Source organism: Suncus etruscus, chromosome 13, assembly GCF_024139225.1.
Source record: "Suncus etruscus isolate mSunEtr1 chromosome 13, mSunEtr1.pri.cur, whole genome shotgun sequence".
Taxonomy (NCBI): domain Eukaryota; kingdom Metazoa; phylum Chordata; class Mammalia; order Eulipotyphla; family Soricidae; genus Suncus; species Suncus etruscus.
In genome coordinates, this window is record NC_064860.1 from 51,895,878 (window position 1) to 51,909,558 (window position 13,681).

The 13,681-nt window shown below is 37.7% G+C and overlaps 1 protein-coding gene across 3 annotated transcripts in view; it reads right to left on the bottom strand.

Moving 5' to 3' along the window:
- Nucleotides 1-10,217: 10,217 nt before the first annotated feature.
- The window catches only part of GABPA (GA binding protein transcription factor subunit alpha), a 31,559-nt gene continuing 28,095 nt past the window's right edge, over nucleotides 10,218-13,681 (bottom strand). For all 3 annotated transcript variants that reach the window (XM_049785779.1, XM_049785778.1, XM_049785777.1), the window contains exon 10: nucleotides 10,218-11,190. In XM_049785779.1, the coding sequence (XP_049641736.1) occupies nucleotides 10,962-11,190 (229 nt within the window). In that variant the 3' untranslated portion in view covers nucleotides 10,218-10,961. The remainder of the gene's footprint in view (nucleotides 11,191-13,681) is intronic.

Genomic DNA, 13,681 nt, shown 5'->3' on the forward strand with positions numbered 1-13,681 from the left:
TCAGTTTCTGTTACTCTGTTAGAGAGGCTTCCTGTTGCAGTTTTATTTCATCTACCGAGTTTTTCAGTCCTGCTATTTTAGTCTGGAGTTTTCTGATTTCTGTCTTTGTGGTCTGTTCAGCTCGAGCTATGCTTTCTTTGAGTTCTAAGAACATCCTCCATATTTCTACTCTAAGCTCCTTATCTGAGAGGTTGACATTTTTCGGGTCTTTGGATTTGCCATCTTCATTTTCAATATCTGATTTTGGCTTGCGTTGTTTCCCCATTGTCACGTTTGCTGCGTGTTTTTTTTCCTGTTTTATGGTGAAGTTCATTTGCTAGAAGTAGCTAGGGGCTGCGAAGCAAGGCAGAGCGGTTACGTTTCTTGAGCGTGTCCAAATCATCTCAGTCTGAGCTTCTACGGGAGGCACTCTCGAAGCGATTGCGCTCTGGTGCCTCAGCAATGGATTGGTAGTGGGGACTCTGGAGTGTGTCCAAGTCACCTCAGTCTCTCACAATGATTAAATTGAGATAAATAAAAATTTAGGCTTTCATATTGTTTTGCATGGTGGCTATCCCAATTTGCATTCCTTCAACAGCATTCTCATTGATGTAAGGTGATACCTATTGTGAGTTGATGCGCATTTCTGTGGTGATAAGTAATATTGAGCACCTTTTCATGTACCAGTGCAACTCTCTCTGGGAGATAGAACCAAATAGCCATCCTCTATTCTTGGGGCCCGAAAGTGGTGGGGAGAGGGCAAGAGAGTTTGACTTAGATGATCTTCCTTTTATAAAAAAAATTTTTTTTGGTACTTTTGCTATTGAGTTGCAACAGGACATATTTTCACCTATAGTTGACCCACTGAAACTTTTTGAAGAAAATACTATACATCACATTGTTTGACCTCTGACCACTTCCGTGTATGTTTGGGGAGGGGATTGCCAATAGGATTGCTAAATCCACATATTTGCATTTAGCTGATTAAAAACACTCTTAAATATTTTTAAATCTACACATCTCCTTTCTCTTTTAACATGTAGGTTTTAAAAAATGTAGGGGTTTCTTTCTTGTAAATGTGATGTCTTATATTTCCTACTAGCTGGTATTGATATTTGGAAGACCTGGTATCAGGTTTAGGCTTATTTTTTGACAAGAACTTCTCATGTACATATCTAAGGGTACATATCTAGATGTATATCTTTTTGTAATATTAAGGTTGATCAGCATGATCAGATTTCATCCTTTATAAAAATAACTCAGGAACTTTTTTTTAACCTAAGGTTTTAGAAATTATTGGTGATGACTCTTTAGATGCAGAGTCAACTGCATCTGAGGCTTATGATGGGATGGCATATTATGGAACTTCATTGACATAAAACTTTACAGTTGATTGGGCATTACAAACCATTTAATGTGTACCACTTTAGGAGATGAAAGCCGTGAGATGTAAAAAAGTTACCCAAAGAGGCCGGTGAGGTGGCCCTAGAGGTAAGCTGTCTGCCTTGCAAGCGCTAGCCAAGGACCGCGCTTCAATCCCTCAGCATCCCAAATGGTCCCCCCAAGCCAGGGGCAATTTCTGAGCGCTTAACCAGGAGTAACCCCTGAGCATCAAACGGGTGTGGCCTCAAAAACAAACAAACAAAAAAAAGTTACTCAAAGTTCTTGGTGCACCTCTCTTTCACCGAGTAAAAATTGTTTCAGTAATTTTCTATTGAAATGAACTTACTTCTAACGAAATGCACCAGAACTCATCTAAGTATTGTTTGGTCATATCTGCAAGAGAATAGCCATCCTATATAGCCTACTCAATGTCCTTGTAAATATTCAATATTTACAATATTGCAATATTCACAATTACTTCAAAGAATAAGAGAAATGAATGTGAACACAATCTAAATTATCAGAATTGTTTGTTCACCCATATTCATTCAGTTAGCCAACACACTCTTCACAATACTTTATCATTTTTTCCTTAAAAAGTAATAATTTTAACAGTAGAGAATTGGATTCTTTGCACAAGATTTTTTTTCTGATCCTGAAGCTTATTTAGTGTTGTTTTATTTATTTATTATAAGTTTTCCTATGCATGATTTTTACTTATTTCAATAGATCTGAACCAGGCAAATGTATCAGCTTTCCCAGTTTAGAAGAAACTGAGGAGCCATAGTCCAAATGACTCACCTTAAGGGCAAAAATGAGCCTCTAATGTATGCATCTTTTATCTTTTTTCTTGGCTATACCTCACATATTCTCCAGTTCAGGACTCATTTGGACTCATTAATGAATCAATAAATTTTGAGTTAACGGGAAAGATTTTAGTACTTGAAGAATTTCCTTTACAATAAAATGTCTTTTATTTTACAGTCTGAGAGCTGAAAAAAGCAGGCTACCAATGGGTTCTTTTATGGCTTTTCCCTTCCATCACTAAGTCGAACATCCAACAATGATGTTGGATTCATGTTTTAATAGATTGTCTCGCATGGTTTCATCCATAAAGTAAAAGTAACATTAGACTAGAGTTTCTCTTTGCCTTTTAGATAGAACAAAGCTTCTGCATTGATTTTTAAGTGAGTTAATGTGTTACTCATGGATTGGACCAATATTTTGAAGTGTTGCTCTATCCCATTCATACCTGATCCTGATAGAATGTTGAGTGTTACTATTCAATGAAGAGCCCAAGTCAATTACCTTCTTAGTAGATAGATTTCTCTGCTTTTCTCAGATTATAGACATGTTCATACATATCAATTAAATACATAATGCTTATCATGGGTCAGAGAAATCTCAGTGGTCTGAGTGCAGGGGGCCATATTAATATCCTGCATTACTGGGTCCTTTTACAGCCTGGAATGACTCTGGGCCACAGACCCAGAAGTTGCCATTGGGTGGTACCAGGTATGTACCACCCCCACAGCTTCCTAAAGCCCCCAAACAAAAAGCATGCTCATCATTAATGAAAACAAAAACAAAAACAAAAACAAAACCAACAACCCTTAAATAGTTAGGTGAATCTGGAAATTATTATCATCCCATAGGATACAGAGAACAGCAAATGGACGAAGTAATCAAATTTGGGGGACTTGGCATTTGTTAAAAAGTGGATATATAGGGTTGGAGTAGAAACAAGAGCATATACGCTTGCCTAGTGTGTAACTAACATGAGTTTGATCCCTGCGTCCTATATAGTCTCCTGACCGTCACCAGCATTGATACCTGAGTGCAGAGCCAGGTGTGCAGAGTTTGAGCATCTTTGGGTATGGTGTCCAAACTGTCAATCCTGGAGGTGCTTGGTGGGCCATATATATGCAAGTACCAGGAATTGAGCCAACTATTGTCTACTGCATACAAGGTAAATACTGTATTCCTTGTACTAGCTCTCTAGCTTATAAATTAGTGTTGGCTCCTTAATTTGCTTTGGAAGTAATTTATTCTGAATATGTATATTCCAAATATATTTTCCCATTATATAATTTGCTTTTTGAAATCTTTTAAAAATCACAAATTCTATAAAAAGTTGAGTTCAAATGTGCTTTAAAGTTTTTGAGCCACACTCAGCACTGCTCAAGGCTGACTCTCCTGGTGGGATTTGGGAGAACTATAGAGGGTGCTGGGGATCAAATTCAGGTTAGTCACATGAAAAGCAAGTACCCTACCCATTTTATTATCTCTTGGTCCCCAAATGTATTCACTTCTAAAAATATTCTGCTTTGTTTTATCTAAGGTATCTTTGCATATCCTGCAAAATTTTCCTGTTGTTAGAAATTTTAGAGCAGGGGTCTCAAACTCAATTGACCTGGGGCCGCAGGAGGCAAAGTTGGGGTGAGGCAGGGCCGCATAAGGGATTTCGCTTACCGAATATTTGCAATAAAATATCCCATTAGTAAGAAAAAAATCGCAAAAAATCACATTAAACATTTGCATACCCCAAAATGAACTGCTCGGGGTATGCGAATGTTTAATGCGACTTTTTTCTTACTAATGAGATTTTTATTGCAATTATTCGGTAAGCGAATAATCGTGAATACTGCGATATTTAAAGGCCGGCTGCGGGCCATAAAATGTTATATGGAGGGCCACAAGTTTGAGACCCCTGCTTTAGAGTTTAAATTTTTATGTTTAGGTCACTGATCCATTTCATAGCCACGTGATTTTTACACTTGATATAATTGAGGTTCATCTTTCTTTCTGAAGATATATATTTCCAGTCCTTATAACTTTGTTTTTTTCAGCTGCTGCTACTCAGGATCCTGGATCTGTCTGTGCTCAGAAATTGATTACTCCTGGCAGGCCTGGAGGACTTTATGGGATGCCAGAGATTGAACCTGGGTTGGCTGTGTGCAAGGCAAATACCCTACCCAGCTGTGCTAGGGCCTTTTGTTATAACAAACATTTGTTGAAGACTATTTCCCTTTTGGCAATTTGCAAAGGGAAAGTCCCCCAATTATCCAAGAGTTTATTCTGGATTATACTCATTGGTTCATATCTATTCTTATCTCAATACCACATCTTGATTACTGTACCTTAAACTCACAGGTTACTCCTGGCTCTTTGCTCAAGACTCACTCACTACTGGTGGGACTTGGAGGTCCTATATGAAATGTGAAGGGGTGAAACATGATTGGCTGTGAGATGGGACCATATCCACTGTACTACCGCTCTGGCCCAAACTACTGTACCTTAGCAAATTTATGCAGTACTAGTTCTCTATTTTCTTTACATTTTGTCTATGCTGGCTCAATTACCCTTACGTATTAATTTTATAAGCAGCCGTTTGCATAAGACTGCCAGAGGGGCTGGAGCAGTATTACAACAGGTAAGAGGTTTGCCTTGTATGTTGCTGACCAGGATTTGATCTCCAGCCTCTTTCATGATCCCACAAGCCTGATTAGGAATAATTTCTGAGTGCAGAGCTGAGTAACCCCTGAGCACTGCTGGCCCCAAACCAACACCAAAAAAGTATTCCAGAATTTTGAGTTCATTATCCATAGATCAATTTAGGAATAATTAACACTGACAAAAACTTAATGATACCAACTTATTCCAATACTATACAAGTAAGGTCTTTCATCTTCCACTTGCACGCACTTTGCTAGTTTTAAAAAATTATTCTGGGCCCGGAGAGATAGCACAGCGGCGTTTGCCTTGCAAGGAGCTGATCTAGGACCAAAGGTGGTTGGTTCGAATCCCGGTGTCCCATTTGGTCCCCCGTGCCTGCCAGAAGCTATTTCTGAGCAGACAGCCAGGAGTAACCCCTGAGCAATGCCGGGTGTAGCCCAAAAACCAAAAAAAAAAAAAAAAAAATTATTCTAAGTTGTAGCTTTTGAGTTCCAATTTCCAGTTTTCTTTGCTAGCAATTTTTTTCTTTTGCTTCTTGACTTTGTACTACAGTTACTTATTACTGTGGTAGTTTTATAGTAGATTCTTTAGGGCTTTAAAACACGTCACATCATTTCTTTGCAGTTTTACTTCTTGCAATGTGTATTTCATTCTTGCCTTCTTTCCAGTACAATGTTGAATAAAAATTGCGACAGCTCCTCTGCTTCCTCCAAAATCTTATGAGAAAAATAAACCATTATGTGTGCTCATAGCTGCAGGTGTTTTATAGACACTTTTTCTAAGGCTAAGGAAATTCCCTTCTAATCCCAGTCTGCTTAAATTTTTCATTATGAATTTCATAATACTTTTCTCCTGCATCTATTAAAATGATGGCTCCTTTTTATATTTTTGAATAACATCGAGCTTTTAAGAAATTAAAATTTTATTTGTGGTAAATACAAACATTTTACCATTAGACAACCACCACCCCCACTCCAACACACACACACCAGTGAAACCCAGAGTTTATTCCTGGCTCTGAGCTAAGGTATCACTCCCGGCTGGCTGTTTACTTGCTTTACCTGCTATGCTATTACTCCAGCCAAATACTCAGAACCATGTTTTAAGTACAGCATTAAGAACAAAGTAGGGGGCGGAGAGAGAGCACAGCGGTAAAGCGTTTGCCTTAGATGCAGGACAGTGGCTCGAATCCCAGCATCCCATATGGTCCCCCGAGCCTGCCAGGAGCAATTTCTGAGCGTAGAGCCAGGAGTAACCCCTGAGCACTGCTGGGTGTGACCCAAAAACCAAAAACCAAAAAAACAAACAAAACAAAAAGTATATTCAATGTTGTGTAACCAATCTTTATAACTTAAGTCATCTTAACATATAACCACTAATTCTCCAATTCTCTATTAATTCTCTATCAATTCACTTAATTTACTGAAGTTTTAACTGCGACAAATTAGAGGCCCTTCTTTTTTTTGGGGGGGGGGGCGGGGAGGGTCACACCAGGCAGCGCTCAGAGACTACTCCTGGTTCCATGCTCAGAAATTGCCCCCAGCAGGCTCAGGGGACCATATGGGATGCGGGGATTCGAACCACTGTCCTTCTGCATGTGAGGTAAATGCCTTACCACTGTGCTATCTCTCTGGCCCAAATTAGAGGCCCTTTACTACAGAAAATTTAACTGTTTAACAGTTAAAAGCATGTTAAACTTATGCAGTCTGAAAATTAAACTTTATAGAGTTGCACATAAAAAATTCCATCATTGGAGAATATACCTGATTGGTTATTTTCTGTTGTGTCATTGTGGAACACATATAGCAATGATCAGGGCTACTCCCAGCTCTGCACTGAGGATATGGGATGCTGGAGATCAGCAGCATTCAAGGTGAGAGCCCTGCTACATGTTTTATTCTTCTGGATCCCACATATGATTTTCATCATTTCAAAGCAGATAAAATTAACTATGTAAAATGCATTTATTTCAGGGGAAGGGCCACTCTTAGCTTTGGTGCTGCCAGTGGTGTTCCGGGGACCATGCAGTGGTGTGTGTGTGTGTGTGTGTGTCTGTAAGGCGGTGATGGCAAGAAGTCTCCTGGATGCAAAGCCTATACCTTCCCCTTTGAGCTCTACCTCTGACACCCCCAAAACAAAGCATTTCAAAAGCAATTTACTTTTTTCTATGCACAATAAAGTTTGACTACTGCTGTCATAAAAGTATGCCTATTATTTTTCTAGTTTAACAGATGACAAGTATTAGTGTTTCTCCCATTACTATTCTAAATCAGTTCCTGTGAATGGGATTTCATTATTTTTCTTAAAAACAAGTTTAGGGCTGGGGGTACAAAAGAACAGAGACAGCCCACGTATAGAGCACATACATGCCTTGTATATTTAAAATTCGAGTTTGATCTCCATCAGTAATGGACCCGTAAGCACCACTGCAGGGCAGTCTCAGAACCACCAGTCCTAGCACCTCAAGTTAGCACCTATCAAAAATATAAACTCATATGGCCTAATTTTGGTCAAATGCATGTTTTCTTTTTTCTTTTGTTTTGTTTTTTTTTTTTTTTGGGGGGGGGGGGAGCCGTACCCGGTGGCACTCAGGAGGTTATTCCAGGATATATGCTCATAAATAACTTCTGGCAGACTCGGAGATCATATGGGATGCTGGAGATCGAAATAGATTCAGCTGTGTGCAAGGCAAATGCCTTCCCTGCTGTGCTATTGCTCTGGCCTGACCAATTTTTTTCTTTCTTTCTTTTTTTTTTTTGAGGGGGCTACACCAGGTGATGCTAAGAGGTTACTTACTCCTGGCTATGCGCTCAGAAATCTCTCCTGGCTTGGGGGACCAGAAACCGAGAAATCAAACCAAGGTCCATCCTGGATCAGCTGCGTGCAAGGCAAATGCCCTACTACTGTGCTATCACTCTGGCCCCTTGATTTTTTTTTTTAATTGACAACTTTAGTAAGGTATTATTTGGCAATCATGTATATTTTAATACTTTTACCCAAATGAGTCCTGAGACTATATGTGTAAAGGGGGAGGAAAAAAAATTCTAACAACGTAGAAGCATTGTATAATAATTTTATTTTTCTCATTTTGCTAGTTTTTACATTTTATGCACAAATATTTTTTATCTGAGTAAAAATAGAAAATAACTGTCTTATGTAAAATTACAAAAAAATAAAAACCACAAAGAAATACATAATTGTTCTTATGACCGTATAAGTGTCTTTATTTAAAGAGTAAAAATGTATGCAAAATTCCTTCTCCCTTTTACAAAAGATTTTTGAATATTTTTTTTTCTGGCAGCAAGTGAAATACCAATTTCTACACCCTTTAGATTTGAACACATTAATCAGTCACAGGTTATCTTGAAATTATGAACTTAAAAACCTTTTTTGTGCTATTTCAAAGATACATATTAATTTTTTTTAAAGGCAGTAGCATAGAATAATGACTATGGAGAACAACATACCTCACCAAAAATATCTGGAGGTACAACCCTTTAAAGAATATTAGACTAAGGTTTATCATTAACCAGGAGAGGAAAAAACTTTTTTTCCCTGCTGACAGATTAAGACAAAAATAAATGTGCTGAGCTGATTCATGTGAACACTAACTTTACATCAAAATTCAGCATTATCTGTTTGATTTTCTGATACACAAATATCAAGCCAGTAACACAGGTGACAAGTTGGCTCCGTGAGAACATCTTAAGGAATACAAGTTTTGAAACAAAAGTGGAAATGTAATTGTAATGAATAATATGAATCAATTATATATTATTATATATTTTCACATCTTCAGTAGAAGATATGACTACCTGGATATTTGACAATTTTACTCTCAGTAAGGAAAATAGAAATACTTTACATATATAATTTGAGGGAAAGTAATGGACATTTCTTGCATTAACCAAGGAAATAAGTCTAATTTACTTACGTTATGAAGTATAAAATATTGGTCAGAGAACAGTACAGAATTACACAAAACTGTTCAAGTTATAATGAGGAAGAATTTGCCAAAGGTGGAAGAAAAAAAAATCATAGTTAAAAAAAAATAGTTATGTAACGGAGGAAAAATGTTTGGTTTCAAAATCTCTTTCTATATGAGTAGAAAAATAATTATGATATAAAAGAACTGTCATGTTAGCAGTGACTTTACTGGAATGTTCGGAATCTATGTCCAAAAGGATTTTAAAATAAGCCAAGATTTTTAGGCTCTTAACAAGAGAAGAGTCTATTTTGTAACAAGAACAACAACAAAACCCCCCCCAAAAACTGAAGAGAGAATAAACTGTAAGAGAATGGTGCAAAACCTGTTTTAGTTGTCTGTACCTGAAACTAGGGCTTTTATGTATTATTCATACTGCTATTCTACTTTAAGATATCACTGCAACCACAGTACCCAAATTATATTAATAATTTGTCAATTTATTGCTTATATAAAAGTAAAAAATGCAAGTTACAAACTTTAATCTTTTTAGACACTACTGCAGTCTTACTGGAGTTAATACAGTAATAGAAGCAAAGACTGCACACAGCAGTCCTATGTGGCACACACTTTACCATCCCACTGGTTCATTCCAAGCATTATTACTTAGTAAGGTAGCAGCACTTGCTAACTTTTACCTTGACTGTATCACTGGGCCCCTCTCCTCTTAAAAAAGGCCACGGATTGAGCTTTCTGGGGGGATTTAAAAAAAATGATGGAGAAGGTGCATGAATATCTGAGAATCAATCTTCCGGTACAGAAGAATTAAAAGCTATTTTGCCAGTATCTCATAATTTGCACAAACTACCTTAAACAATAACAACAACAACAAAAACAAAACCCCACCAAAAAACCCTGAAAGGAAGCAAGTAAGCAGGCAAGCAAACAAGAAGTAACTTCCTAGCCATTACTATTTTAGTGTTAGCTTGAGGAAATGATATAAGTATTATTTAAGGAACTGTAAAGTGAGTTAACCTTTTAAAATGTTTCCCCCTTTAAATATCATTAAGTCTTCCTGGTTGGGTGAGTATACAGGTGAATGGAACAATTAGCTGGGTATGGAAATATGTATTTGTATACTCATACATATATAATATTCAAAGGGAAAATAATTAAGTGAGATTGTTTTAACAGGGAACTGCCTACACTGAGAGTCTTGAAGTCTATTTGTGAATGATTTTGTAGTATCTTCAGAGGTAAAAGTATAACCCACTAAGTTTCTATTTCATTAGAAAAACAACAGATATAAGTTTTTTGCATAGTAAATCAGCACTGTAAGGTATGTTTAAAAAAAAAAAACAAAAGAAGCAAACAAAAACAAAAGAAAGCCATACCAAATCAAAATTTTCTGGTTGAGGTATATACCTTTTTAATTTTTTAAATCTCTGACAGGAAAAACAGAGATCATTTCAGAAATTTTTTAATAGTTGGTTTATTAGAATTGAATGCCTCTCATAAAATAATTTAAATTCTTGGTCTGACATTATGATTAATCTATACAGAAAAACCTTAAAATTAGCTTCAGGTAAGCCAGATTCACACCTGGGTTTCCTCCTCCAGCACTGCTTTTTTGCCAGTCAACTTCATACTGTCTTTTGCTTGCAAATATATAAATTAATAACTTGATACTCGTAGCTTAGTAATATTATATTTTTATTTGATATGAGTATTTTTAGCTCTGCTTGATTAGATGATGCAGGCACACATGCTTTAGCTGTGAAGAGTTTCCTGGTTCTATGTAAAGCAACATCTAACTCAGCAGAGAAAAAAAGTTCGATTTTCAAAAATAGTTAAGCCAGACTTTTTCCTGGAGGAACTTCATTTACTTTTTAAATTCTCAGGTGCTACTGGCTATTTTTTGGTAGGGCTAGACATTAATACTGACCAGTTAAGCTTTTCTGACTGTTAGCAAACTATCCCACAATTACCTGGCCTTCACACTGAAGACATTGTGGTGATCCTTTAACATACACATATCCTAAAATATATGCTCAAAGTAAAAAGATCCAAATTCACAAGAGTATGAAATATTTATAAAAAAATCATGCATCAGATTGTACAGTCTAGAAATAAAAGATTCAAATTCAATAATAAAGGTCAGAGCAATACTCGCTCTAATATTTAAGAAAGACCTTGAACTCCCAGAAGCTCCTGAGCTTCAATTATCTTTTTCTGTCTGCAGAGAGGCAGTAGCCAGGGCTACTGCTGTGACTGGCTGGGCGATTCCATGGAGCTGCATTTTTGCCCGTTTCTTCTGTTCGCACTCTGTGACCAACCGGTTCAACTCTGCTGCACTGTATCCAATAAGAGTCTTCAAATCACAGACAAACTTGTACACAAATCTTTTGCCCTGAACTTTACAAATCATGTCCCCATCATAATAATACCTTTAAGAAAGAAAATACAAATCACATTAGAAATATATGAAGAAAAAGGAATGTATAGTTCATATACTATTTCCCAGACAACTTAAGAAGAAACCCTGTAAGGGAATAGCCACAACATAAAGGTTACATAGAAATACTTTGTTACTCTTTGAGCGAACCTCAAAAAGCCAATTACTAAATTCTTGAGTCAGGTTTATTCCTAATCTTCAAAACTTGTGGCTCATGGCTAAAAATAGCACTTACTCAAAGAATTGTAAGAACTAAAAGGAATATTTTTGTAAAATAGTTAGCACACAGATTGGCAGATAGCTTTCTATGATGCTAATTAAAAACCCATCTAATAAGAAGAGATTTGTAATATAATTGATCATGGAGATATTCACTTTTACAAATATTTGGCATTAATGTTTGCTGGGGGGATAACGAGGGTAGAGGGAAGTGTTATTGGCCTCTGGAACAATTGGGCTTACTTTGTCCCCAAGTTTTCGTTTGTTTTGAGCTACACTTGGCTGTGCTTAGGGGTTACTTATGATTCTGTGGTCAGGGATCACTTCTGTCGGGGCTTGGAACACCATATGGGGTGCCGGAGATGGAACCTGGGTCAGCTGCATGCAAGGCAAGTGCCCTACATTGTCCTAATGCTCCAGCCCATTAATCTTTTGTTTTGTTTTGTTTTTGTTTTTGGGCCACACCCGGCGGTGCTCAGGGGTTACTCCTGGGTGTCTGCTCAGAAATAGCTCCTGGCAGGCACAGGGGACCATATGGGACACCGGGATTCGAACCAACCACCTTTGGTCCTGGACTGGCTGCTTGCAAGGCAAACGCCACTGTGCTATCTCTCCGGGCCCCCATTAATCATTTTTATTTTATTTATTTGTCTGAGTTTTTGGGTAATATCTGGCAGTGCTTAGGGGTTACTCCTGGCTCTGCGCTCAGAAATCACTCCTGACAGGCTTGGGGGTCCAATATGGGATGACGGAAATCGAAATGGGGTCCATCCAGGGTTGGCTGTGTGCAAGGCAAATGCCTTACTGCTGTGCTATTGCTCTGGCCCCCATTTTTTCACTTTTAAAGAAGGCAGATTTCTAGGGAGGCACTGGAAATTTTTTTTTCTGGAAAGAGGAGTAAGTCATGTACATTTGAAAACCTCTGTTTTACTATGTAGCAATATACATTAATAGTCTTTCCTTTCATAGAAATTCTCCAAGCCCAATGGAAGCCTTAAAAGAAGATACAGGTGGGGCTGGAGCAATGTGACAACAAGTAGGGTGTTTCCCATGGCCAACCAGGTTCAATCCTCGGCATTCCATATGGTTCCTGAAGCACTGCTAGAAGTAATTTCTGATTGTGGATCCAGGAATAAGCCCTGAGCGCCGCTGGGTGCATCCTTCCTGCCTCCACAAAAGGGGATACAAGAAGTAAGACACTGCAAATCTGTATAGTCAGCACTATTGAAGTCTAGTTAACTATTGCTATCTATAAAACAAGAAACTAAGAAAATATATATAATAAGAACCTTTATTCCATAAATGTGCTGCCAATTACAATTATGAGGAAAAAAGGTTAAGTCCAGTCTTCCATGAAGGCAGATGGAAAATCTTACCATTACCTCGTTAGACTAAGAGCAGTTACAACAGAAATGATCATTTGCAAAGATAAAGAGTGACATAAGCTATCACACTTAGAACAACTTTAATAAATAATTCTGTTTACTCAAAAGTTATTAATAAGGGGCTGGAGAGATAACATGAAGCTAAGGCGTTTGCCTTTCATGCAGAAGGTCATCGGTTTGAATCCCGGCATCCCATATGGTCCCCTGTGCCTGCCAGGGGCGATTTCTGAGCATAGAGCCAGGAGTCACCCCTGAGCGCTGCCGGGTGTGACTCAAAAACCAAAAAAAAAAAAAAAAAAAAAAAAAAGTTATTAATAAAAGACTTATTGAGATCTAGCAAATTATGCCATCACTTCCTAATTCCAGAACAAAAAACATGCAAAGTCATGTTCACTTTCTCAGTAAATCTAATGAAGAAAGTAGGAAGGTGCACAATACCTGCATTTTCAGGAATAGAATTTCTTCCTGCCTTTTTTTTTTTAACATTTGTATTTTTAAATATCTTTAAAATTGTGAACTATATAAGTAGAAAGAATACAAGAGTGAACACCTCAGTGAAAAATTGCATGTGAACACTTCCCTGTTAACAATGATTCAAGTCAGGAAACAGATTACTGTAAGCACCCCATTTCCCCGACAAAACTCCCTACAAAGGGATGGAGTAATAGCACAGCAGGTAGGGCATTTGCTTTGCATGTGGCCGACCTGAGTTCAATCCCAGCATTCCAGATGGTCCCTTTGAGCCTGCCAGGAATGATTTCTGAGTGCAGAGCTAGGAGTAACCCCTGAGCATTGCTGGGTGTGGCCCCAAAACCAAACAAACCCTAAAACAGTCTCCCAACACCTGTGCCTCCACAGCATTAAAAGGTCAACACAATA